The sequence below is a fragment of the Canis lupus genome, chromosome 33, assembly GCF_003254725.2.
Source record: "Canis lupus dingo isolate Sandy chromosome 33, ASM325472v2, whole genome shotgun sequence".
Lineage (NCBI taxonomy): Eukaryota > Metazoa > Chordata > Mammalia > Carnivora > Canidae > Canis > Canis lupus.
In genome coordinates this window covers 18,090,034-18,117,873 of record NC_064275.1, presented here as the reverse complement: position 1 = coordinate 18,117,873, position 27,840 = coordinate 18,090,034, and the positions used below count along the sequence as shown (strand labels likewise).

The window sequence follows — 27,840 nt, the reverse complement described above, 5'->3', positions numbered from 1 at the left end:
CTCGGCATTTATCCAAAGCAGTTTAAAACATGTGCCCACACAAATACCGGCACATACATTTTTTTTTAAGTAGGCCTCATGCCCAGCACAGAGCCCAGTGCAGGGCTTGAACTCATGGCCGAGAGATCAAGACCAGAGCTGATATCAAGAGTCAGACGCTCAACCAACTAAGCCACCCAGGCACCCCTGCACATAATTTTACTTTATAGCAGCTTTATTTGTAATTGCCAAATTACGAATTGTCCTTTAGCAGATGAATGTATAAGCAAAATGCAGTAGTACATCCAGACAGTGGAATAGTATTTAGTGCTAAAAAAAAAAAAAAAAAAATAGCTACCAAGCCATGAAAAGACACAGGGACATCTTGAATGCATATTATTAAGTGAAAGAAGCTAATCTGAAAAGGCTAAATTCTATATTATTCCACCTATCTGACATTCTGGAAAAGGCAAGACTATGGGGATAGTGTAAAGATCAGTGGTTGCTGGGCATTGGGGAGAAGGGAGTGTGGGAAGAATAGGGGGTGCACAGAGGATTTTTAGGGCAAGGAAACTACTTTGTATGATATTAAAATGGTGAATACTGTTGTTATAAATTTGTCAAAATGCAAAGACTCTACAACAGCAGGAGTCAGCTGCAAACTATGGACCTGGAGTGATTACGAAGTGTTAATGTAGACTCATTGACTGTACTGAATGTACCGCTCTGGTTGGGGGTTCTGATAGTGGGAGAAGCTGTGCATGTGTGGGGAAGGGATTGATGGGAAATCCCTATATTTTCTGCTGAATTTTTTTGTGAGGCTAAAAAACTGCTCTAAAAAAATAGTCTATTAGGAAAAAAAAAGATAGCGTCCATCACTTAATGTAAACAAACAAAACATTAATTGCTCCTCATGGCTCACAGATAAGACATGCTTCCCTCTCAAAATACTTACAGGTCCTCCTGGATTTTTAAGTTCTCATGTGAATAAAACCCGTTAGCCTCAATCCCCTCAATTTTTAGTGCCTATAGCTCCTGCCCATGCTCTAGAGGGCTAAAACACTCTCCTATTCCTTTATGTAAGCATTCTTTGATCAGAAGCTGTCAGCAGGTACTCCGTGAACTCCTGGGTGCCAGGCCCGAACAGCAGCACTAGCTCTGGCCACCGTACTCTGTAAAGGGCAGGGTAGTGGCTCATAGGACGTATGTGGCCTTCCTAAGCCGGCAAGCCAACATATAGCTGGGACCAGGGCCCCAATCCCTCTGCTCAGTGTAGGAATGTAGATATATTGAAAACAATGATGGCAAATTTTTAGGACTTTATATTTCAACCGTTGAGTAATAACCACAATTTTGAAAAAATATTCTTGCTCACTGTGAAAATCAGTGTATAAAAATCAAACAAATGTATAATGTAGAAATTATAATCATGAAATTATAAATGTGAAATGTATAATTACATTAAAATTAAAAATTTATGATTATATTTATTATTATTATGAAAATTTATAACTAAAATGATAAATTACGAAATGTACAATTTCGTAAATTCTTCACGAAAGTAACTGGAGCGACAGATGTCCCAGTGAGCTTGGGACAGGACTGGTTTATGCATGCTGTCCTGGTGCTATTATTGTGTGAGTGGCCCTTTCACTTCCACAAGTGAAATAATCGGATTTCTTTGGATGATTTTATACAGGGATGCCCGGCCTTGATCCTTCCCCAAGGCCATGGTCACTGTTTTGTGGCTTTCTATGTATACACACACATATTTTTTCTTCATACGCTAGCAACATTTCATGTAGAAAAATAGATCCATCACAGCTTGTTTTTTTTGTTTTGTTTTGTTTTTTCATGCGCGAGAAGAAGAGTAAGTAACAAGCTTCTTCCCCCTAGCTGGACCTCAGCCACCTGGGCCATCTGGCTCTCTTGAGTTAGGGAACCTGAGTGTCTGGCCCGAGCCTGCCCCTCCTGCTGCCCCCTTCCTCTCTGGGAGAAGGCCAAGGCACACAGGAGCACGCACGTACCATATACAGCGGCCGGCTGCACTGCTGCACGAAGTCCGTGTAGAACACCAGAGCGGCCCGTCGAAAAATCCCCAAATCTGTTGATGACACAATCGCATGGTGAGGCTGAGCCAGAGGTAGCACAAAATACTCCCATACGGCCCAAGCGTTTAGGGTCAAGATGATGCCGTCTTCACTTTATAAAAATGATGCTTTGCACCCAACAGGTCAGCAATAAAGGTTTGCTTTTTTTTTTTTTTTTTAATTTTTTTTTTCTAAAGGTTTGCTTTTTAAAAAAACGGGCTGTCCCATGAGGCTGCAGAAAGGCAAGTGAGGTGGGCACGAGGAACAAGCACTTAGGCAACAATCTGGGCGGCTGGCCAGCCCTTCGGTGGGCTCCTTCAGCTGAGATTCCCTCTGGGTATCCTCTGGTCCGGTGGCGTTTCCTGCGGAGCAGAGCTGGGGTGGTGCCCCTGGAACTGCCTTCAGACATCTGGTCTCTCTAGACGCTGGGGAATCTCAGCTCGGAAAAATTCTATTCTACTTTTCTCTGGTTATAAGTCAGTCAAAACTGAACCAGGGGGGACTGAGGTCTACTAAGCACGATCAGAAAGTCTAAAATTGTACCGAAACTGTAATCAAGGGGACGTAAGTGAAGATGGAGAGAAAAAGAGGATTTTTAAAAGCAATCCTTCAAAGGCATAGTACGAAACGCAGCAGGTGTGGGGTGCAGCTGTTATGCCAACAGAGTGAGGGTCACGGGGGGCTGCCTTTCTGTGGACCGTCTACCCAGCAGACATCACAGGCCAGGCTGGGGTCTGCTCGGAGCAAGCGGTCCAGCCAGGGGGGACCCCAGCTCGGCTGTGAATGCTATTCCTCTTCGTGTCTACTCTTGGGGTCAACATAACAGACTCCCCTCAAGCAGATATAGGGAGGGATGGAGGAGGGAGCCATGGGTCCTCGCAACAGCCCCTCAGAGGTGCAGGCCAGGCGGGGCTGGAGTGTATCCCTGCCTCTGAGCCCCTCTGGGCCCCCCCACCCCCCAGCCAATCCTGCCCAGCCTGGAAGGGGAACGTTCAGGAGCAGAACTGGCAGGTCACTTGGTTAAGAAAACAGCCTCGGGCCCTGGGAAGGGTGGCCAGACATTACCTGTCTCAGACACGTCTGAATCAGTGGGAAGCAGAGAAGAAATGAGAAAAGAAAATGATATAAGAAGGTAGTCAAACAGGTAAACCGCTGGTCATTTTATTTTTCTCTCAATACGATGACTTTCATTTTATTTTCTAATTAAAAAAATAATGTTTATTCATCATAAAGAACAAAAGAATCTTTCCACCTGTCTCTCATAACATTCGATGTCAACTACTCCTCGAAGAGGGAACCGGAAGTCTGTCTGTCCCTATCTCCTTGGGGCACCACTGGCAACTTCAGTCCATCCTGTCTTGTCACAGGCCCTGCCGCCCTTTGCTCGGGCTCTCTGCTGGCACAGTCATGATCTGGGCAGGTGGCTCATCTGTCTGCCTATGGAATGCTCTGCTCCATCACTGCTGCCTTTCCTGTGGCCACATTTATTTTCAGGTGTGGCCTGAGGGTCACTGACAGGGGTGTCTGTCGTCCTAGGAAGCAGAGGCAGCTTATAACATGGGCAGAGAGCCCATGGTGTTGGCTCTGTGTGTTGGCTGAGCCACTGTCCACTAACCCAACTTCCTGCCTTTGGACTAAATTTAGATGTGATCATTGTCACCATAGAACAGCACATTTTCCTTTTGATGCTGGCAAATCTGTGACCACTTGGGGAAGACCCTGGGTAAAGAAATCGAAAATACTCGGTTATGCTATGCGCTGGCTGTCCTCCATTTCTCCTTGCCACATCTCTGTCCTGTACCATGACCCCGGGGAGGCCGAGTGAGTGAATCTGCTCACTCTCCAGGGATTTGGACAATGGGAAACCACAGCAGGGGACTGGAAGGGCACAGAAAGGAGAGTGAGCTCGGAGTATTTATCCACCTGGTGACCTCCCTGGGAGGTTGCCTCAGACTCCCCGTGTCTGTCAACTAAAGGTCACTGCTCCTTTCAGAGTGACTGCCTCTCCTTCCACGTTTTGGTCACCACTCCCTCTCTGTCCTTTGGGCTAATGGATAGAAAGCTTCTCTGCTCCTGACCCCAGGTTGCCAGCTACCCCTTTCATGCTCCTCTACCCTGACCTTGCCCTATGAATGGTCCCTCTGTGATTAAATCCTCCATCTTTGTGTGTGACATCTTTTTCCTGTTGAAACCACCCCTCCAGACTATTACATGGTCCTAATAGAATACATCACATTTCTCCTTTTTAAGAAAGTAAACTAATACAGTATGGCAAAATTGTATGGGGCAAAAGTTGTATAAATATACTAAGAGCTCCTTTATGTATCATTAACGGTCACCGCTGTTACACATATCTGTATTCAAGTTTATTTTTCTAACTCTGGGAGAACCTGACAACAGCCAGAACAACTGTCCTTCAAATTATTTTCCTTTTCAAGGCTGACGTTTTTTGTGTTTAAAGATTTTATTTATTTATTCATGAGAGACAGAAAGAGGGGCAGAGACATAGGCAGAGGGAGAAGCAGGCTCTCCATTGGGAGCTCGATGCGGGACTTGATCCCAGGACCCCAGGATCACGACCTGAGCTGAAGGCAGATGCTCAACCACTGAGCACCCAGGTGCCCCTTCAAGTTGACGTTGGATGATGATTTCACTCACTTTTGAGTCTGGGGGTTGGGGCATGACCAGAGCACCACACCAAATGCTCTACACAACCAGTTAATAATGCTTCCACTGGGCAACTTGAAGATGCATGGGCTGTGTTAATGCCAAGGGCAAATCTACTGACTGTGCCCAAGGGGAAAGGTAAACTGCCCAAATAAGAAATTGTTTTATTCAGTTTTCTGATCTTAAAGCTACTTGTTTATGTAAAATCATACTTAGACCTGGCCATATTTTAAAGGCCTTTACTCCCCAGTGAGTAAGGCGTCTGCCGGGTGAGGGAACTACTCCTTCTCCTTCTGGGCCACATTCTGAATTCCCAGACCCCAGAGTCCCCTGCCCAGATGGACTGGAGTCTGCTCACAGAGCCTGCATAGCCCCTTCCTCAGTCTACCTTCCTGAGGGCAGATGGCACTGCTAGAGTGGACATCTCTATGGGCAAGGAATGGCCAACTGAATGTTGGGCAAGAATGTTTATGTACACACCTGGGAGACCCCTTAAGATGCAGGACAGAGCCAGAGTGGAAAGAAAAGAGGGTCAGGGGCTGAGGACCAGCTCTCCTATACATCTATGTTCTGGAGTGTTCTTCTGAGGAACTGGCAATTTTAAATTTGAACCTGAACCTTCCAGGTTGTAATGAAGCATATTTTATTTATCAGTTTATGGTCGTCCTTGCTTCCTCCTTTCTTCCCTCCCTCCCTCCCTCCCTTCCTTCTATGTATTTAAGAGTTTCTTTTAGTCTGCTTTACAACTTTAAAATTTTTATCCACACAATATGTGGGTTTTTATTTACAATCTTGCTTTGGACTCTGCAAATATTAGGGATGGGCCTATGTTTGTATATAATTCTTTTTCTTGAAATACACAAAAGAATATTTAAGTCTGACTGCCTGGCTCTTAACAGGACTGGGGAAATTTAAATGCTCTAAAACGACTCAAATCTGTTCGCACATATAACAACTGGCAGCAGCAGATCAGAAGCTGAATTCCATGGAGCACTCAGTGCTCTGATGTGATATGTTCACATTGCTGGGGGTTGGAAGGAGTTCAGCAGGTGTCCTGCCTGTTAAGATGGATAAGTCTCAAAACATTCCAGTCTCAGATTTTGGGAACAATATACAGTTCATTCTGGACAACCACTTAGCCTGCTCAGAGAAATGCTCCCTTCAGTTGCTACAAACTGAAAACTATTTCTGTAGGTGGAACGAGTGGCGTGATGACTGACACCATTCCTCAAACACACTTTCAAAGTTCTGCTAGGTGTAAGGCACCGGGATTTGGAGCTGGAGGTCTGCCTCAGTCTGAGGTATGGCAAACTTAGCTTCCTGGTTGAAAAGAGAATTAGTGGCAATAAATAGCTCATTGTATCCTCTACAGGAGACTCAGAGCACGTGTTCATGTTGACCAGCAACACTTCCGTTTAGGGTAAGCAAAGACAATGCTTCCTCGGGGTAAGTTCATCAGTGTGTTTAGTATAAAGTAACAGGTGACTCACCTATCTTGAAACGACCCATGTAGTAGATCTGGGTGCTGAGGGCCAGAGACGCCAGGATATGAATTGCAGAGAAGATGACCCAGAACCACAGGTCATTTTTTCCAAACACCTAGGAGTAAAGATGGAAGATACCTTCATCTGGGGTTTTCCCCACATAACTGACGAAAATCATCCCGTCTCTCATGTACGCATAGAGTCAAAAACCAAGCTGTGCATGCATTGGGGTTCCCCCCAACTTTTGTGAGCCCACTGCACAAAAACGAATGGCTACCTGGCCAAATGAAGATGGGAGAGGGAAGGAACGGGGAAGGCACCGGACAACAACAGGTAAGGGGCAACAGGTCTGGGGCTGGGGGCTAACGCTCTTCAAATAACTGCACACAACCGACGTGTGTCCCTGCAGATTTAGCAAGTGGTGTCTATTAAATGTCTCCTCTCTCTCTCTTCTCTCTCTTTTGCATTAGCTTGTACATCTTTATGCCAATCCATGGCAGTCAGGTCCTAGCTTGACAGTGAAACTCTCCAGGGGTAGTTTTACAGGTGCCTATTACATGATTAGAGATGACTAGCTAATTAAGCCAATAAAATACCATGAATCGACCCACGATGGCCCTGGTATCAGGAGCCAAGGATTGTGATTAATTCAAAACTGTTCCCATGAGGTCCAACAAACAAACAAATAAATAACAAAAAACCTCCCCAGGGGGCACCTTTGGAGAGCCGGGCTGGGGGCCGTGGGGAGGGACGCACCACTCCGAGGACGGTGAGTGTGATGACCACTGCGAAGGAGGCGTAGGCCGAGTAGGCGCTGGCATTGATGTCAGGGTGGCGGGTTTGGTAGAGCTTCAGCATGCACAGGCCCGCGATCATGTACATGAAGGAGGTGTCTGAGGGCACACAGGAGGAGCCGAAACAATCAGGATCCAGTAGGCCACAGACAGTTTCTCTTTGGCCTGGGAAGCCCCTGCCTTCAGGCCCTGGAGTAGTTGCTGCCCTCAGACAGTGTGGAGACCTCCACCATGGCAGGCTCCGCAGGCACATCCCACACCCCACATGTACACACTTCTAAACCCCTCCAAGGCTGCTCCTAGCTCGCAGAAGAAAAGCATCTGATTGATGACTTGATAAATAACTATCCTCACTCACAGGGGAATTTGGGTTTAAATGCTGGTGTTGAGCAGCTATAACAGGAGCCCATACTGGGTGACAGGGCACTGTGACAATCAAAAGAATCCTAGGTGAGCGTGGAAGGGTCTTATCAGCGTCCTGAAATATAACCACGCTGATTGCTGCTCGTCTATAGCTTTATAGCCTAGGGATGGAAAACAGCTGGAAACTAAATGTGGCTTAGCTGCATGAGAGGTATGGAAATGTTAATTAAAACAACCAGGCAGAGTGAAATAAGTCAATCGGAGAAGGACAAACATTATATGGTCTCATTCATTTGGGGAATATAAAAAATAGTGACAGGGAATAAAGGGGAAAGGAGAAAAAATGAGTGGGAAATATCAGAAAGGGAGACTCCAAACTCTGGGAAACGAACTAGGGGTGGGGGAAGGGAGGTGGGTGGAGGGTGGGGGTGACTGGGTGATGGGCACTGAGGGGGCACTTGATGGGATGAGCACTGGGTGTTTTCTATATGTTGGCAAATTGAACACCAATAAAAAATAAATTTACCAAAAGATAAAATAAAAAATAAAACAACCAGGCAATGTCCCGTATTACTCAAGACTGTAGCAAAACATTTGAATGTCTGACAATAACACTTTAGTGATGATGTAGGGAAATGGGAGCTCTCAGACAACTAGCAGGAGTGGGAATTAATAATCTGTAGAAATCTGGACGTTTTTGGTCAAATGGAAGATGCGTAAGCAAGGCAACTCCAAAATTCTACTTCTAGGTGTCCCAGGGAACCCCTCTCACGTGGGTGCAAAGAGAAGTATGTAAGGGTGTTCACTGCAGCAGTGTCTGCCGCAGCACATCCTGGAAACATCTGAATAGTGTTTGATAGAGGGACTGATAAATGTAGTCTCATATTTTTATTATAGAAGATGACAATGCTTAAAAATGAGTGAACTGTATGTCCTTGATTCAATATTGATAAATCTTGAGAACATGTTGGATGAAAAAAAAGTTACAGAACATAGTGTGATAAAGTAAATATCAACTCACTACAAATGTAGTAAAATTATAAAAACAAACAAATATCAAATTTGTTATAGCTGTTGCCTCTGGGGAAGGAGGCAGGGGAATAAGTTTGGAAAGCAGTTCAAAGAACCTCACCTTTATCACAGCATTTTATTTCTTAAAAGGTAGATTTAAGGCAAATATTTTTAAAATGTTGGCATTTGTTCGGCAGGGTGACTCATACTGTTCTCTGTAATTTTTTCTATTAAAAATGTTTCTAATTTAACAAAAATTAAACCTGACGGAGAATTTCTGTGATGTTCTGGGTTCACGGACAGAGGTTGGAGCACAAATATAAAAATGACTGTTTCTAAAATTTGTATCCTCGCATGTGGAGGTCACTGTTAATTGCCTACTACCAGCATCAGCTCTTCCCTTCCTCCTCCCTGACCGCGGATCAGTACTAACTCAAATATCTTAGCCCCATTTTCAATTCAGAAATGCATGCCTTTCCAGTCTATTTGTTTAAGCAAAGCTAATTCCAACCCCTGGTTCCATGAATGGGTCTCGTTGGTCTAAAGATAATCTCCCTCTTTTGCTGCCATGATTGCCAACCCATGCTTGAGCCAACCAGCATCTAGGGAATAATTCTGGAATGGGCTCAGGACTATTGTAACTACTGAGATGTGGAATTATATTATGGCGGGGGGGGGGGGGTTGACAAAGAACTTCCTTTGCTCTTAAATGAAGGCTCCTGGAAACCAGCTTGCTGCAGCCACCAAACATCATGAAGTAGAGACAGGAAGCCAGGACCTGCTGTAGCTACTTTTGTCATCATGAGTTTCCTAAAAGCCTCAGGATAAACATCAGCCTACAGGCTGAGGACAACCCTAGGGATCACAGAGAACTGGACCCAGAGCCACCTGATAAGTCACCTACAAGCTTTTTATATCTTTGGATTTTCAGAAGGCAAGCCGATAACTGTCCTTATTATTTGGCCCAGTTGGACCAGGCTTTCTATTATTTTCAACCCAAAGCAGTCTAGTTGCTAAGTTAGGCCAAATTATACTAAGGGAAATTACCAGATGTCTGTTGGTGGACATTATCTGCCTTGCTGCCTAACGCTTAGCCCAATGCCCACCTGCAGATCTAACCATGGGATCATCATTCAATGTTGAGGCTTTTCTAGTCTGAAAGGTGGTCAGAGAGAAAAGATGGTACAACATGTGGAAACTAGGCCCTGTGAGGAGGTGCCCTCAAATCACTTTAGCTCACATAACATTTAGCTCACATATCATTTAACTCTTGCATGCATTTGGGGAGGGCCCCAGGACAAGACTCCTATAACTCAAATCTGTGTGATTGATGAAAATTCTAATTACCGAATTGGAAGTTGGAGTAATTAGGGCAGACATGGTAACATGCACTGAGCACTCCTTCCATCATCAATGCGATGCCCATTGCATAGAAAACACCAAAGTGTTTAGGAATCCCATACTCCTGAAAGGGGAGAAAGTGTGGTCAGTGGAGAGACACCAATTGGTGATAGAGGCATAGAATCTGGAAACCCAAGCTTCTGGCCTCCTGTTGTTCATTACACACAATCCAACACCACACCATCAAGCCAGATGTCCCTCCCCTTGGCAGATACTGTTTGGAACCATGACCCTTCCCAGCATCCATGTCTGATTTACCCGCCCTCTCCTCACCATGGCAAAGATGTCCTTGGCTTCCAGGGCTCTGCGATGGAGAATGTCCCGGCGCAAGACTATTAGCAGGAAAAGGAAGCCCAGGAGCACATGGCCCAGGTTACTGAGAATGTTGTTGAAGGCACTGCGGGATGAGAGGGAAACCATGAGAGTGGCCAGGCGATCCCAGAGATCAGAGAAGGAATGAATGAATGTATGAATGAGTACTCTAATCATTCCATGTTTTCTGCCCAGCCCAGCCTTTTCATCAGACTTAAGGACTGGTAAGTCATCAGAGATCATCTTTAACCTTACTCCTTTATTTTAGGATGCCTAGCCTGTGATAATGTGTCTGTTTCTTCTCTGAGATGCCTGACTGGCTTCCCTAACACTTACTCAATCCTCTCTTATCCTGATGGCACTGGCATGAAATGAATCCTGGGAAACAGTTGCTCCAAAGATGGGCAGTTTGGCCAAGAGTTTCAGCTACACTGTCACAGGGAATTCTCATAGATGGACCCTCATAGACAGACCCATGCTATGTGTGTTGATATTCAGCTTTGTAACTGTGAAGTGTCAGGTGGTCATAGCCAGCTGCTTTATTTCAAGAAACTGAGGCTGGTTTAATTCTGGAACAAGAAGCCTGGCTTCCAACTGCCAGGTGAATGCTCTTTCCATTTTTCCATGTTCTGGTGGGTAGAGCATAGCCTTGGAGGCAGCAGGCCAGGTTTAGTCCTGACATCACTAACAGTTGAGGGACTTTCCAAAAGTCCTTCCTTTCGATGCCTTAGCATCTTAATCTGAAGATGGGAGTAAGGATAATGCTATTTATTTAATGAGGTTGTTTAGTGGCTTAACATATGAGCATCTCATGCCCATGGAAGAGTGTCATCACAACTAGGATCTGATATTTTATTTTATTTTATTTTATTTTATTTTATTTTATTTTATTTTATTTTTAAGATTTTATTTATTTATTCACAAGAGACACACACAGAGAGAGAGGCAGAGACACAGGCAGAGGGAGAAGCAGGCTCCATGCGGGGGACCCGACATAGGACCCGATCCCAGGATTCCAGGATCACATCCTGGGCCAAAGTCAGGCTCCAAACCGCTGAGCCACCCAGGGATCCCCTAGGACCTGATATTTTAAAAAACAACCCTGCCCTCTTCTCAGCTGGTTACTCTTAGGAATGTTTCGTGAGGCCCCTATACAGGAATGAGAGGCACATATCTGGTCTCAAAACTTCTTGATTTCATCCCTCTTTACCCTTGACTGGGGTAGTTTTCCATGGCTGTCTTTAGTATTTTTAAAAACGGACATCACATCTCACAGAAAGGAATCTCTAAATGCCTCCTGGGCAGCCAGAGGACCGGGCTCACCTCAGGACACCCAAGGGGTGAGCACAGAGGAAGTTGTAGTAGCAGATATCCTGATTGCCAGTGACATTCGCCACCTGCAAAATCAAGAGTGAGAAGAGGAGATGCAGAGTTTCTCCATCTGTTGAGCTCAGCCTGAAATCACAAAAGACAGGCACTGCACACATTGATTTCCCACATAACCAGTGTTCCTTCTCAGCAGGGACGGGTCATTGTCTGCCACCTTCATATAGCACAGGCTTATTAGAACTGTCATGATATGTTCTATTTTCTAGATGCATTTGGGAGGGTATGGAGCTGTCCCATTCTGTGTGTGGAAGTGATAACCACAGGACAAGGAGACCTGAAGAAGTAAGTGTTCAGTTTATTGCCATCTCTATCATTAAGAACCTTCCTAGACCATAGCACAGCTCTATCTTCCGACAGGGCCCTGAGGTACTCAGAGAATATTGGGATTATAAGCAGTGTGCCCAAACCTTATAAAAGTCCTTGTTCTCATTGCATAGTAAGTATGGAATTGGCTAAATATTGGCTAAATGGTGCCATAAGACCATTGGCCTTCAAACTTGGCTGTACATTAGAATTGCTGGGGGTTTAATTAATATTGATGCCTGGTTCTACTCTCAGAAACTTGGATCTAATTTGGTATAGGATACAGCCTGGACACTGGGATTTAAAAGCTCCCCAGGTGATTTGGATGCACAGTAGTTTGAGAGTCACTGCATTAGAAACACCGTCACCCTTATGCTTTTAAAGTAGGCTTTCTGTATGTAATAAATGCTAGAGAAGGTCATTATGTGATCTGGACCCTAGGGTTCTATGAAGGAGCAATGAGGATTCTCAGGCTGCTTTAATTATCTCAGTTCATTTGTTTTTACTTTATTTTTGTTCTTTTTTAAAAGATTTATTTATTTATTCATGAGAGACACAGAGAGGCAGAGACACAGGCAGAGAAAGAAGCAGGCTCCCCGTGGGGAGCCCGATGCCGGACTCAATCCCTCGACCCGGGATCACGACCTGAACCGAAAGTAGATGCTCAACCGCTGAGCCACCCAGGTGGCCCTATTTTCGTTCTTATTTTATATTTTCTTAATTAATAATATCTTATTAGTTTTGTAAAGCTGTTTTTAGTTTTGCAAAAAAATATTTACCCTCAATAGAGGTACAGGCTAAATTAGACACTAGGTTTCTTTGTTTTGGTCTGGAACTTTATTTATTCTATTCATTACCCCTTGATATCAGAAGTTCAGCCTGGCAAATAACAGATATATTGATAGATATTATGACTGAATAAGCCTAAGGTAATAACTTCAAATTGAGTTAGAATGATACAAGAGGTCCCAGGCCCTTCTGTGATAAAACAATTGGGAGCTAGGTTTAAAGGTCCGTCAAAGGGACACCTGGGTGGCTCAGTGGTTGAGCGTCTGCCTTTGTCTTGGGATGTGATCCTAGGGTGCTAGGATTGAGTCTCGCAACAGGATTCCTAAGGGGAGCCTGCTTCTCCCTCTGCTTATGTCTCTGCCTCTCCCTCTCTGTGTCTCTCATGAATAAATAAATAAAAAAAATTTTTTTTTAAAAAAGGTCCATCAAAAACGAAGCAAAGGAGAAGTCCAACAGGAACTAAAATGGGAAATTAATTACTGGACTGAGCTCAAGTTATATATATATATATATATATATATATATATATATATATATATATGACACCTGCAGTACGAAAGCTGGGGTTCTAGGATTCTGGGCAGCACTTACTGTCTGGTAGGTGATGACCAGCTGGATCACAGGCAGTGCATAAAACACAGCGATGGTGATGATGTTCCTAAGCAGGCAGAAAGAACCGGAAATAGTGATTTCCAAATTAACAATGGAATCTTGGCTCAACTTTTAAAAAAAGAATCCTTCTACCCCATAACTCTTTAGTTAATTTGTAAAAGTAATTAGAGACTGATTACACAGTTCCTGTCTCTCCAGCATCCTATTGCTGCAATCATTAGTAAACCTAAAAATAAAACTTGTTTCTGCTTTACTCAAATTATGGATGAGGTCCATTGCTTTAGGATATTGTCTGATTAAAAGTGATCAGAGTGTAAGTAATGGGAGATGGATCACATGAAGGAGTGTGGCTCTCTCAGAGACCTCTTAGTTCCAAAACTATGATCCCACTCTGAAATTCCATGGGGCGCCCCCAGGCTCTTGCTTGCCTCAAATATTTGTATCCAAGTAAAAGGGAATCCTTCCAGAGGAAAGGAAGGGCGTGAGCTTGAGGGGAGGGGGGCCTCCTGCCAGGCAGATCAGCACCTCGACTTGGAGAGAGGCTACCTCTGGGTGCTTGACCACCACAAGTCTATTTATCCCTGGCTGGGGTATCCTCTCTCAGGGTGGTTTCCAGCTCCTCTGAGATGCTGTAGACCCTTAGTCCCTGAAATTACCGGCTCTTCTAAGAGCAAGGCCGGGTGAGAAGATGGAATATTAACATATTAAGAACATAAAGGCTCAAGAAAAAAAAAAAAGAACATAAAGGCTCCAGTTTAGTGTGTCTCATGGAAGGTAGTGACACGTTATTGTTATGTTGTCTTTCTGGAAATGGATTTGGTGTGCTCCCTAAGCATATGGGATTTTACTACCATTCTCATTTTTACTTCATTTGTATTTAATTTAGGGATGGCTGCCTTTTGTAGTTCATTTTTGTTTTTCTTATAGAACGTGACATGAATTATTAAATGGAAACTGGTGCCATAAGTGATTGTGGCTTTTACTAAGAAAACTTTCATTTTACTTAAAGGAACCGTGGTCCTAGTAGTCATCTACTCACCAAAAATAAATCTTATATTTTTTGCTGACAATTCTCCGGTCCTTCCTGGACAGATCTGACAGGTAAAGGAACATCTAGGATACCAAATAAAAGGAGAATGCAAGACTGTACTTGGCTTTTTTTTTTTTCCCCAGAAAATACAAAGGAAAGCTTTACAAAATTTCAATCCAATTCCTCACTTAGGGATTAAAATTATTTAATAAAACTTTTCTTTCCATTTTTTTCCCCCAAGACACCTTAATAAAAATCCAAGTATTTTCTCTGAAATTGTAAGAATTGGCTGATGCGGAAAACCTATGGGGGGTGGGCAGGGTCTCAACTGCTTCTTTTATCTCAGGAATTGGTTTTCAGTTTTCAGAGATGTCTACTCTGTGGTCCTCGAATGATAGGATTGAAACTGGTTACTGGATACAACACAATAAATATATGCTGGAAAGAAACGAGCTTTACTCCTGAGGCCCGGTGTGTGCACAACCAAGGACTTTTCCCGGGTATACCCCTAAGCGAATCTTTTCTTCCATCTGCTGGATCCCTTCCTCCTATATGGTCCTCAGTCAGCCACTTCAGACCCTGGGTGTTGCTGCTGTTGTTTTTTAAAGTTTTATTTACTTAGGTAATGTCTACCCCCAACGTGGGGCTTGAACTTACAAAGAGATCAAGAGTCCTATGCTCTTCCGACTGAGCCAGCCAGGTGCCCCCGGGCCCTGAAAACCCCCGAGTAAATGCTCTACTCTCCTTGATGATCTCACTTTCTCTCTCCAGAGAGAACTGCTAATTAGCAGGGTATTGCTTTTAGCCTGTAGTTATGTTTGATCTCAAAAGCCCTTAGGGAAGTCCAGTTTCCCTTGAAAGGAAAATAAAATAAAGGAAACTGAGGCTTGCTGGAGGTGTATTTGCTGAACTTTCAGTGCTTGTCAAGAGTATGACCAGGCTGGGGTACCTTGGTCCGGATGACGTTCTTATCACTCTCAATGTCTGGCATGGTGTCGAAGTCACTCTCCTCCACGGAGCTGTCTGTGTCTGACTGGCACGTGTGCCCACCGTCGGAGGAGGACACCTGCCTGCCAGGGCTGGAGCTTGATTCCTCTGAAACAGAGAAAACTCATCTGCCTTCCAAAGCTAGGAAAGACCCATGCAGCCCATTCCTCCTCTCTGCAAAAAGCACAGTGCTGACTCATTCTTGAAAATGTTGTGTTGGTAAAAATGAACTCCTTACCCACAACACATGTTCTTTCTCTCAATTCCTCCTCAATGGACTTCTAATTTTCCCCTTCTCCTATTCATATATTTAAATTGTCTATGTCTAGGGCCAAATACATATCAAGAACATAAAGGCATCTGCTCTGTTAAGTATTTGGATGCAAAAAAATAAGATTATGCTTATATGTCATGTTTCATATTTTAAAATATGAACATAAATATATAAACATATACATGCACAGTTATGTATAGCATCCACCGCATATACGTGTAAGCACACACATATCCAGCAGCTATACATTGCTCGTGGATCAAGTATTAATACAGTGAAATCCCCCACATGCCATATCTATGATTACATAATGAGAACAACACTCTTGGGGAGAAGAATCCTTGTGTTCTCGTGAATGTTTCCCAGAGCAGATGGGAATTTGTGCAGCTTGATAAGCACATGAGCTGAGCCTACCTTCCGCTTTATTGCTTCTGTTCAGATAGTTAAAAAAAAAAAAAAAAAAAAAGCCCACAACAAACCCAGTTCTTGCAGAGCCAGAAATAAGTAGCCTGCACGAAGCCCACATGCTTCTCCAAGTTGCAGCACACCAGAGCAGGAATAAGGACTCCCAGCCCCTCTGCCCTGACATTTTAAGCGAACCATTCATAGACCCACAGGAATTCTGTCTTTCAGGCCGCACAATGAACACGGGGGGCTGCCGTGTGAATGACTAGGTTCAATTATGAAGTTGGCCAAAATGAGCAACTGTCAGGCTACAGCCATGTTCACCTGCAGCAGAGCCTTAGTCTTCTGATCGCCCTTACTCCACTGAAACCTGAGAATGAAACAGCTCGTCAATCGATGTCGGGCCCCCTGACCTCGACTCTGACACACTGTTCGTGCCCCAGACTCGGGCTGGGTTTGAAGACACCCCCATGGGGACCTTGGGAGTCAATGGCAACCATGGTAGGGCATTCTGCTCACATGTGGCTAGCACAGAAGAACAGGACTGGAGACAGAGCTGGAAGGAGCTTTCCAGATCACCCAACCAATGCATCTTATTAAAAAAAAGAACAAGGAAAAAAAAACAAAAACAAAAAGAAAAACAAGGACAATCTTACATGATGACTGCCTTGCCCACTCTCACAGCCAGTAGGGGCTGGAGGACCCTTTGTAGCCTACTCTCTGGAGAGTTAGGAAATACTTCAATGAATGGACTCATTGTAGGAAATACCTATTGCCCCGTAATTGCTTCCTTCAGGGGTGCTGGCAGCAATGGGACGTGATACCGCCGTATTACCAGAGCCTGTTAAAAAGAAACACAAAGAGGCAATGCTTTATGTCCACTTGCTGGGTAGTTTGAAGCATCAGGCCACATTTTAGGCTTTATTGTTCTTCTTACTCTACTACAAGACGCGCTAGACTTGACCTGCAAGCCAAATCCCGTCTGCCACCTGTTTTTGTACGGCCCTTGAAGTAAGAATGGTTTTCAATTTTTTAAATGGTTGGGGCAAGAAATCGAAAGAATATTTCATGATAAGGTAAAAATGATATGAAACTCAGAGTTCAGTATTCATATCTAAAGTTCTATCTAAACACAGCCACAGTCATTGGGGTACATCTGTGGCTGCCTTTGGCTATAGCGACAGAGTTGAGCAGTTGTGACCGAGACGTCTAATGTATTTGCTCTTTGGCACTTTTTTTTTTCCTTTGGCACTTTTCAGAGAAACCATCTTCTGGTTCCTGCCTGATGGGATTGCAGAATCACAAGAACAAAGGAGCACAGGTCCTGAAATCACTTTGAGGAAGGCCGCCACTGAACAGAAACATAGAGATAAACTTCTCTGATGAAAGCCCTGTAATTTGAAGGTTTTCCTTTTTTTTTTAAGATTCTATTTATGTATTCATGAGAGACACAGAGAGAGAGGCAGAGACACAGTTAGAGGGAGAAGCAGGCCCCATGCGGGGAGCCTGATGTGGGACTCGATCCTGGGACCCCAGGATCACGCCCTGAGCCAAAGGCAGACACGCTCAACTGCTGAGCCACCCAGGGGCCCCAATTTGGGGGTTTTTTAAATAGCATTTAGCAATACCCTGACTATTGGCAGGCTGAGCCCAGATAGAGAGGAAATTACTGCACTCCTTGGAGCAATAAATGATGACAACTGAGCTAAGGATATGGAAAAATATGAGATATTTTGAGATTTCTGGATCTGTTGCCAAATGTTTGTTGGCAGTGAGAGAGAAGCAGAATAAGATAATGCTCCTCAAACTTTTCCATTGAGGTACTCCTTGTAGCAGCACCGGGAGTGAACTCGTTCCTCTGAGTCTGGCGTTGGCATCTGGAACCATGCCACCGCCAGCAGCAGAGAAAAATATCTCCCAACCATCTCCTTGGTTATCAGAAGAGATGCTACCATTGGCTTTGTCCGCCTCTGAGGATGAGGCAGGGCTGAACAAGAAGAGGGGAAACCACGACTAAGTAGGGTTTCTAGGCCATCTCTCGGACTCTGACTTAATGCTACGGTATTTCCAGCAGCCACACTCGTCTGGGGAGATGCATGAGAATATTTCTTCACTGCCTCCTGAGTTTGTCAAGGATCCTGGATATTGTCAGGCTGGTGGGAAGTTCGATATGGCCTCTCTCTTCTGAGGTGAGACTGCCTGTAGCACATGCAAGCAAGACACACTGTGAGTTAACTGGTCGGTCTCGTATACTGTTGCAGGGAAATACATGTTCAGTGAAGACACATAACTGAGGATATTCTATAACATCCTCACTGTGAATACATTTCCATTTCTTCATAGAAAATACAGTTCGTTATTACACTCATGCTCCAGGACGTAACACGTAAAATGGAACCAAAGCCTCCAACAGTTCATCATTTGTCACAGCCAACCCTTCTCATCCAGTGCTTAGCCTTCCTCCCACCGGTGGGTAGTGAAAAACATTAAAAAACAATCTTATTTGTGGGCTTTATCTGTTTTTTACCCTTTGTGTGTTCACTTTCTTCATGAAGAAAAAGAATTAAATCCCGAGTTCAAAATATTTAGCCAGGTGATGAAAGACGGCCCCTGGAGACTCAATTTCCTTCTCCTTTTGGTAGCTTAGCCAAGAGTTGGCTCAGCTGGAAGGCCCCAGCAAGGCCTTTGGCTCACACAACATTCCTGGCAGGCAAGGTTGTTCCCAGGCCCTCAGAATGCAGACTCCCTGGCACTGTCCCTAGGCCTGGAGATTCTCTGATATATTTCTTATTACTTCAAGAAAGCAGACATTCCTTGGCCTTTCTTGGGCTCACCCATAAATATGGAACATGGTGTCGATACTGTCTCTGCTCTTCATCCAACTTCAAGGCAGAGAAGTAAGTTATTTTCAGACTTCAAAGTTTGAGATACTATATTTTTGTGTGTGCAATAGTAGTGTCAGATGGAGATGTTGTGTATGATTTGATTGACTCTTTGACCTAGGACAGACTTGGCCATAGTTCCAGCCCAGAGCTTTGCTGCCTTGACTACTAACTATAACAAATTCCAATTACTATTCTCACCACCACTAGTACTGCTACCATAACTCATGTTCCCATTGCCGTTACTACTGCTATGGTTGCTGATGGTATTACTACTACTACTGCTACTACTACTACTATACCCCGCTAGCGTTCACTGAAACTTCAGTGTATGTCAGACACCCTTTTAAGTTCTTTACAAGAATTTACTCTTTTAATTTTTTAACGGCCCTATGAGGTAGGTACTATTATCATCATTTTAAAATAACAAAAGGAAGGCATTGAGAGATTGAGTAATTTGCCCAGAGTCCTCCAGATAGAGAGTGGTTCATTGTATTGGTTTCAGTTAAAACTTTTTTCTTTTCTTTCTTTTTTTTTTTTTTTTTTTCTAGAGAGAGACAGAGTGTGAGTGTGAGTAGGGGAGGATCAGAAGGAAGAGAGAATCTTAAGCAAGTTTCCTGCCCAGCATGGAGCACAGCATGGGGCTCAATCTCATGACCCTGAGATCATGACCCTGAGCTGAAACCAAGAGTCAGATGTTTAACTAACTGGGCCACCAAGGTGCCCTAAAACTTCTTCTTTTTTTAATATTTAATTTATTTATTTGAGAGAAAGAGAGAGAGAGAGAGCATGAGTAGGGTAGTGGTGGGAGGGCAGAGAGAAAGGAGAAACAGCCTCCCTGCTGAGCAGGGAACCTGATGTGGAGCTCAGTCCCAGGACCCAGACATCATGACCTGAGCCGAAGGCAGACCCTGTAACTGAGTGAGCCACCCAGGTACCCCCAGAAGTTATCTTCTTAATTGAAAAATAATACAGGGATTTTCCTTCAAAATATGAACAACTGGCAGCAAGGGTATTACTTTTATGGAATGTCCAAGAATATCTTTCAAAAGAGACAAGAAGTATAAGACTTATTTGCATCTCTACTTTAATAAACTGATACTTTAAAGAAGTATCTAAGCACAGCATTTGCTTTTTAGGTTGTCTGCTGCTGCTTGCTGATGATTCTCTATTGGGTCATGTTAGTCAGTATCTTCCTTCCGTCTAGCTCACTGTGAGGAGTCTCACAGAAACCGTGTCGTGGTCTCATCTCAGGTGATGTGGTCTTTTCTATTTTTCTCCTTTCAAGCTTAAGCTCCCTCTTTTTAAAACTTTCTATTCAAGTATAATTAACATACAGTGTTATATTAGTTCCAGGTGTACAACGTGATTCAACAATTCTATACCTTACTCCGTGCTTATCGTAAGTGTACTCTTAATCCCCATCACCCATTTCACCTGTCTCCTCACCTACCTCCCCTCTGGCAACCAGCAGTTTATTTTCTGCATTTAAAACCTGTTTTTTAATTCATCTTTTTTTTTCTTTGTTCATTTTGTTTCTTAAATTCCACACAAGAGTGAAATCATATGATACTTGTCTTTCTCTGACTGACTTATTTCACTTAACATTATACCCTCTAGATCCATCTATGTTGGTGCAAATGGCAAGATTTCATTCTTTTTTATTTATTTATTTATTTAATTTATTTTTTTTTCATTTTTTCATGGCTGAGTAATATTCTTTCTTTTTTAAAAAAGATTTATTTATTTTAGAGGGGGAGTGAGAGAGAGAGAGAGACAGAGAGCAGGGGAGAGGGACAGAGGGAAGAAATCCTGCTGAGCATGGAGGTAGACTCAGAGCTCCATCTCACCACCCTGAGATCATGACCTGAGCTGAAACCAAGAGTTGGCCACTTAAAGGAATGAGCAACCTGGGTAATATTCTTTTTTTTTCTAGTAGGAGAATTTATTTTATTATTATTATTATTATTTTTAATAATAAATTTATTTTTTATTGGTGTTCAATTTGCTCCCTGGGTAATATTCTAGTATATATATATATATATATATATACACACACACACACATATACACACACCACACACACACATCTTTTTTATCCATCATCTACCTATACACACTTGGGCTGCTTCCATAATTTGGTTATTATAAACAATGCTGCAAGAAACATAGGGGTACATATATCTTTTTGAATTAATGTTTTAATTTTCTTTGGGGATTACATGGCAATTCTATTTTTCAATTTTTTTGATAAACCTCCATACTGTTTTCTACAACAGCTGCACCAGTGTGCATTCCCACCAATAGTGCATGAGTGTTCCTTTTTCTCCAAATCTTTACCAACACTTGTTATTTCTTGCCTTTTTGATTTTAGCCATTCTGACAGGGGTGAGGTGATGTCTCATTGTGGTTTTGATTTGCATTTTCCTGATGAAGAGTGATGTTGAGCATCTTTTCATGTGTCTATTGGCCATTTCTATGTCTTCATTGGAGAAATGTCTGTTCATGTCTTCTGCCCATTTAAAAATTGGATTATTTGGGGTTTTTTGGTGTTGAGTTATATAGATTCTTTTTTTTTTTTGAGTTATATAGATTCTTTATATATTTTGGATATAATCCCGTATTGAATAAATCATTTGCAAATGTCTTCTCCCATTCAGTAAGTTGTCTTTTTGTTTTGTTGTTTTGTTGGTGGTTTCCTTCGGTGTGCAGAAACTTTTTATTTTGATGTAGTCCCAATAGTTTGTTTTTGCTTTTGTTTCTCTTCCCTGAGGAGACATATCTAATGTCACTCAGGCTGATGTCAAAGAGATTACTGCCTATGTTTTCTTCTAGAAATTTTATGGTTTTAGGTCTAACATTTAGTCTTTAATGTATTTTGAGTTTACTTTTGTATATGGTATAAGACAGTGGTCTGGTTTCATTCTTTTGCACGTAGTTGTCCAGTTTTCCCAACACCATTTGTTGAAGAGACTGTCTTTTTCCCATTGCATATTCTTGACTCCTTTGCTATAGATTAATTGACTATAAAAGCGTGGGCTTATTTCTGGGCTTTCTATCCTGTTCCATTGATCTATGTGTCTATTTTTGTGCCAGTACCATACTATTTTGATTACTACAGCTTTGTAGTATATCTTGAAATCTAGGATTGATACCTCCAGTTTTGTCATCTTTTTCAAGACTACTTTTTATTCGGGGTCTCTTGTGGTTCCATATAAATTTTAGGATTATTTGTTCTAGTTCTGTGGAAAAAAGCTGCATCTTGATAGGGATTAAACCTGTAGTTTTAAGGTCTCTCTTTTTAACTGTTAACCTATGTCCTCTTATAAAGGTGTAATTAAAAAAAATATCAAATGTGTAAATAGTAAGGGAAGAATGACACTAAAATCAACCCAGAATTTTTGGCATTTTGGGGTTACTGAGAAGCCCTCTGCTATGAGAAGTAGAAGTGCGCATAGGAAAATGCTTGAGGCTGAGTGAAGTAAGTCAGTCGGAGAAGGACAAACATTATATGTTCTCATTCATTTGGGGAATATAAATAATAGTGAAAGGGAATATAAGGGAAGGGAGAAGAAATGGGTGGGAAATATCAGAAAGGGAGACAGAACGTAAAGACTGCTAACTCTGGGAAACGAACTAGGGGTGGTAGAAGGGGAGGAGGGCAGGGGGTGGGAGTGAATGGGTGATGGGCACTGGGGGTTATTCTGTATGTTGGTAAATTGAACACCAATAAAAAATAAATTAAAAATAAAATAAAATAAAATAAAATTTATTTATTAATAAAAAAATAAAATGCTTGAGTTTGGTTATGTATGGTAGGAGGTTGAAATGGTTTGTGGGAAGCAATGTTTTTGTGGGTGTAAACACAGGAGAAAAATCCCCACAATAGCTAAAATTAAAGCATACGAGTGAACAAAAACAATCACTGTTATGTTAGTTGAAACCTCATTAAAGCAAAAGCCAGCTGTGTGAGTCTGTTCAGACTTGGATGTGTTACTGATTTCTGTACTCAGCTCTGGCTTGTTAGTGAGCAAGCTGTGGTTTTGATGTATCACTAGCTGCTGTTCTCACTCTGAGGCATCTGCAACACCAGTGGTTCCATGATGGACAAGAGCATCAAGATTGTCATGGGCAATACCATTGCCAGCATATAAAGATGTTTTACCTCTGTGGATGTCTACAGGCACAATTTAAGTATGAGACTGACCAACATTGGATAATAATATTCTACTAATGTTTCTAATGCCTAAGGCCTTCACCGAATGCAAAAAAACAAAGCATTATCTCCCAAACTTCAAATATAATTGTTGCTCCCAGAAGGGGCATTATATTTATATTTAACTCTGTGGTGTTTAGAAAGAATTAAACACAGAATATCAGTTTATAGGACAGGCCAAGCAAGATGTTCTGGCTGGGAATAAGCAAACATAACAAAGTTGTGAATGAGCTCATCTTAATGAAGAAACTTGTTCAGGCATCTTTTTTTCTGAACATGAACCCTTTGCCATCTGCTTACTTTACCAACGTTGAATAAAACACGCTTGCATGCTGGCTTTTTATGGCAAGTGCTCAGTGTGAGGAGAAAGACTTCCCTTCGTTTTGCACATGTTTGAATCTTTCAGGGACTTCATATTTATAACTGTCCTGCCTTCTTCTGTCTCTGGACTCAGGAAGTTGGAAGCTGAAGAGGGAGTCAGAAATGATGTGAACTCACTGCCAAAAATTTCGGTTTATGCCAATGGGCTACCTATCCCCAAAGTCTTAAAAGTTGAGGAGGGAGTTCCAGTCCAAGATGGCAATGTGGGAAGACACTGAGCTCACCTCCTCCACAGACACACCGAATCTACACCTATTTATAAAGCAATTCCTCCTGAAGAACTGAGGACTGACTGAGCAGCTTTTGCACAACTAAAGATAGAATAGCAAGAAACACAAAGACACAGTAATGGAGGGCACTATGGGAACTGCAATTGGAGGGATAGTACTGAGGGACCAGGAGCAGATTTGTCTGTCTTGGGGCACAGACAAAAACTATGGTTTAAAAGTGCAACCAGAATGTAAAAGATCCAGTCTTTGAACTCCACCAGTGGTGGGAGAACTACTGCAACTCTCTGCTGGGAGGGGCTGGCCAGGGCCTCAGGTCACCATCCCCCTCCACCTGGATAGTGCACAGGGGAGCAGGGGCCAGGTGTCAGAGCTGGCCTGCCTCCTCAGTGCACATTGGTTTTAGGGCTTCTCTCTTCAGAAAGCTAAATAAACTTTAAATACAAATATACATATGTATATAATGTATATGTGAAGCCTTTCTACTCTATTAAAATTCGCCACCAATATTAAGCTTATCTATCAAAGAGAATGTGAGGAAAAAAAGCAAAAAAGACAGGCATCCTGAGTCCCCAATGACAAGTTGGGTAAAATCTCCTCTGTTTTGGCATTCCTTTTAACCTATCACTACTCCCCAATTTCAGCAATGAAGAGGAAAAAACACAAGTCATGCTCACCTGGTCACTCTCATTGTCCCCACCCCACTGCCATCTTCTTCCCACCATCCTACTGCACTGAATGAAATGGGCTGCTTCTCTCTGGCAAGAGTTTTCCCTGCCTCCTCTTCTTGTGGTAGCCTCTGACCTCTCCCCTTCTCTAGCGTCACAATGGCACATGCAGTGGGATGAGATAACAAAAAATAAGCCTGGAGGTATTTAAAAAAAAAAAAAGTTGAGGAGAGCATGAAGAAAACCACTAAAATAAAATTTCTGTCAAAGAAAAAGTGGCAGGAAAAGTCAAGGAAATTTGGAAGAAGAAGAGGCAGGACTCGAGTTTGAGACCCACTGCCACAGAGACTGATGATGGCCTGTGCTCCTTGACTCCTCCAAACTCACACCATTGGCCTTATTCCCTCTGGACCCTGCTCTTGGCCAAGAGCAGGATTCGTCAATGGTTCCATCCAGGGAAGGATTTGAATGGCCATTTGGTTCTTCAATCTAGCAACCTGTCAGGTTTGTTTAGTTCTCTCTCACTTGAGAAAATGACCTTCTGGTATCACCAGGTTCCATGCTGACAGCTCGTGTGGCCCTGGAAGCCTGCGAACACGCCCCATTCACCTATCTCTCGTGCTGTAACTGAATTTCTATATGGACTCTTGAACAATGATGGGAAATGTGGGATTTTTCCACTGACAGAGGAAATGTGTTTAGATCACAGGGCCTTTCCTAGCAGCCCTCAGACTACCACAGAGGCCCCTGTCTTCAGTACTAAGTGGTGAGTGGAGAATATGGTGTCCGGCCCAACATACCACAGTAAAAAAACAAAAAAACAAACAAAAAACCCAAAAAAACCCCCAAAACCCTTCGTGGCCTGAAGCAGCTCTTTACCAACACTATTTCAACTTCAGCTGGCTCCACAGTCTTTTTTTTTTTTTTTTTTTTTAAATTTTTTTTAATTTTTATTTATTTACTTATGATAGTCACAGAGAGAGAGAGAGGCAGAGACACAGGCAGAGGGAGAAGCAGGCTCCATGCACCGGGAGCCTGATATGGGATTCGATCCCGGGTCTCCAGGATCGTGCCCTGGGCCAAAGGCAGGCGCCAAACCGCTGCGCCACCCAGGGATCCCTGGCTCCACAGTCTTATTTCCGTCTTTATCTCATGAAGTATGAAAGATAGCTCTTTGTTTTATGGCACAGTTGGGGCCAACGTCAACATTTTTCCAATAGAATTTAAGAAAGACCGGCAGGCAAATGAAAGAAAAACAAACACCAGGACGCTGACAGATCTTCCAAATGAAGCCTTCCTGTTGTCACAGAACTAACACAGGGCTGCCCCCCTCTGCTGGCCGGTAGGACCTGGCTCCAGATCTTCCACCTCAAGCGCACGCAAAGTGAAAGCGTGAGGCCAAGCTCCTCGGATGCCTAGGTCCACACTACTTTGGGTGGACCCCGTGAGGAGTCTAATGGGATCCTCCCCTTTCAGACGCTGCGCCTAGCATCTACTCTGGCTGCCAGCCCCCAGGGCATTTCCGGTAGCTCTGAGCACCCCTGAACTTCTGGTGGCCCCCACAATCACACTCACCCTGGCCCTTGGGTGACATTTCTCTATCCTTGCTCCTCGGCAAAGGTCCCTCCCCAGAATGTCTCACATTAGCTTTCAGAGACTGTCCCTCACTTGCTTCTGTCTCTTGCTCCAGGCTGGTTTCTCAATGCTCCATCTGATAGGCTTAAAAGAGTCGCTAACTGGTTCTTTCCTAGGGTGGAATGTGTCTTCTCTGCTCTTGTCCTCAGCACCTGGGTCTTGTCTCACTTGTCATGTGCATGTTTCCAGTGTAGCCTGTCTGCGTAACAAAGGCTCCTTATTTCTTCCCATTTCAAAGCCCTTTGTGGTGAAGCATCCCATTCCCTACTTCCTAACTAAGCTGGGATTCTGTTCAGGTAACCTCATCTGGCAGTCTGTGTGCTTAAGTCCGATATTCTCAATTGGGGGTAGAGATGGGGAGGGGTGGCATTTTGCCCCCAAGAGGACAAGTGCCAATGTCTGGAGACATTTTTATTTGCCACCAGGAGGGAGTGTACTACTGGTTTCCAGTAGGTGGAGGTGCAAAAGGCAGTTAAACATCCTATAGTATATGGGTCAGCCCTAACAACAAAGAATTATCTGGCCTGTAATGTCAATAATGTTAAGTTTGAGAAACACAGGTCTTAGAGGAAGATGATCTCATCTTAGCTCTGTAAGTAGGCTTGATCCATCTGTAGATAAATCTACTCCTTTGCAGCGACTGATTTAACAATAAGCAAATAATCTGCTCTACGCCAGTGAAACATGAGAAGTAATGGGAGCTTCTGAAAAAGTCCTTCCTTTTGGACATTGTGTGGTGAGAGCGTCATCCTAATTCACCTCGCCGCCAGCACTTGGAAGCAAAGCAGAGTCAAAGGAATGGTGGGGAAAACGACCAGGGCCACTAGACTCAGTCAACCCTGAAGCCCACCCCTCTGCTCAGCCTACAAGGAGAGGAGCCTCTTTATTGTTTAAGCATGTTTTGGGATCTATTTTGCTGTTATTTGCAGCCACGTAAGTCCTAACTGATGCATCTTTACTCTTTCTTCCTTTCTCCTCACCTTCCTCCTTCCCTCACTGCCTCCCTCCCTCCCTTCACTTCATTTCCTCTTTCTTTCTATTTTTCTTTCTCTTTCTTTCTTTTTCTTTTTTTCTTTCTTCTTTTTTTCTTTCTTTCATCATTCATTCATTTTTGCTTGTCACCTGAAGGGTACCTGTAGCTCCTAACTAATTTTCACAGCCTTCTTGATCTTGGACAATGATCTGGCTAAAGTCTCACCTCTTTCTACCTACACTTCACTGTTCAGGAAACTCTTCTGAACACGAAAATTCCTTTAATAATCATTGCAATATAAACATGTTTTCACTCATACAATAAAAATAACAGACCATCATTTCACAAGCACCAGTTGGATCTGACATATCAGGCTTTCTAAGTTCAACTAGGATCAAAATAAGAGCAACACTTGGAGAGCCCTAGAAGAAAAGGATGAGATCCAGAGAGAAGACGAATTTATTTAAACAATTTATGAATACAAGGGAAAGTAGTACTTTGTATTTTAAAGATACTAGAGTGAGTGTCCTTTCGTAGTCTTTCATACTGCTAGTTGGATGTTATCAAAACCAATTGCATAGGTGGCTGGAAAAAATAAACATGCTGACATTGTGAAGAAACAAGTCAGAGGAAGGCTGGAGAAGCAGCCCTCCAGCACAGTGAGAATGTTCCTGCTGGGTGGGTGGGGGATCAATTTGTGTCTTTCTAATATTCTGTATTAAGTACAGAAAAGACAGAACTAAACATCTGCTGCATGTGACTGAAAAATCAAGTCTTGTTTCATCGTTCCTTTACCAAATAATCACTCTATGCCAAATAATTCATGAACACTGAGTAACTCACACTGATTTAGAGCTCAAAAATGAGGACATTTACAAAAGGTATACACTTCCAGTTATAAAATAAATACGTTCTGGGGATAAAAGGTGTGGCCTAGTGACTGTAGTTAATACAAATATTGTATATTT

General features: G+C 43.0%; 1 protein-coding gene across 2 annotated transcripts in view; it reads right to left on the bottom strand.

Moving 5' to 3' along the window:
- The window catches only part of SIDT1 (SID1 transmembrane family member 1), a 95,430-nt gene that overhangs the window by 8,973 nt on the left and 58,617 nt on the right, over positions 1 to 27,840 (bottom strand). The window contains exons 11-21 of one of the 2 annotated variants that reach the window (XM_025477403.3): positions 16,660 to 16,731; positions 15,174 to 15,319; positions 14,234 to 14,307; positions 13,174 to 13,240; positions 11,425 to 11,498; positions 10,063 to 10,186; positions 9,736 to 9,853; positions 6,977 to 7,113; positions 6,227 to 6,335; positions 3,135 to 3,149; positions 2,007 to 2,083 (exon numbers count right to left, since the gene is read on the bottom strand). In XM_025477403.3, coding sequence (XP_025333188.1) covers positions 2,007 to 2,083; positions 3,135 to 3,149; positions 6,227 to 6,335; positions 6,977 to 7,113; positions 9,736 to 9,853; positions 10,063 to 10,186; positions 11,425 to 11,498; positions 13,174 to 13,240; positions 14,234 to 14,307; positions 15,174 to 15,319; positions 16,660 to 16,731 — 1,013 coding nt within the window. The remainder of the gene's footprint in view (positions 1 to 2,006; positions 2,084 to 3,134; positions 3,150 to 6,226; positions 6,336 to 6,976; positions 7,114 to 9,735; positions 9,854 to 10,062; positions 10,187 to 11,424; positions 11,499 to 13,173; positions 13,241 to 14,233; positions 14,308 to 15,173; positions 15,320 to 16,659; positions 16,732 to 27,840) is intronic. The other variant, XM_025477411.3, reaches the window with a different exon arrangement.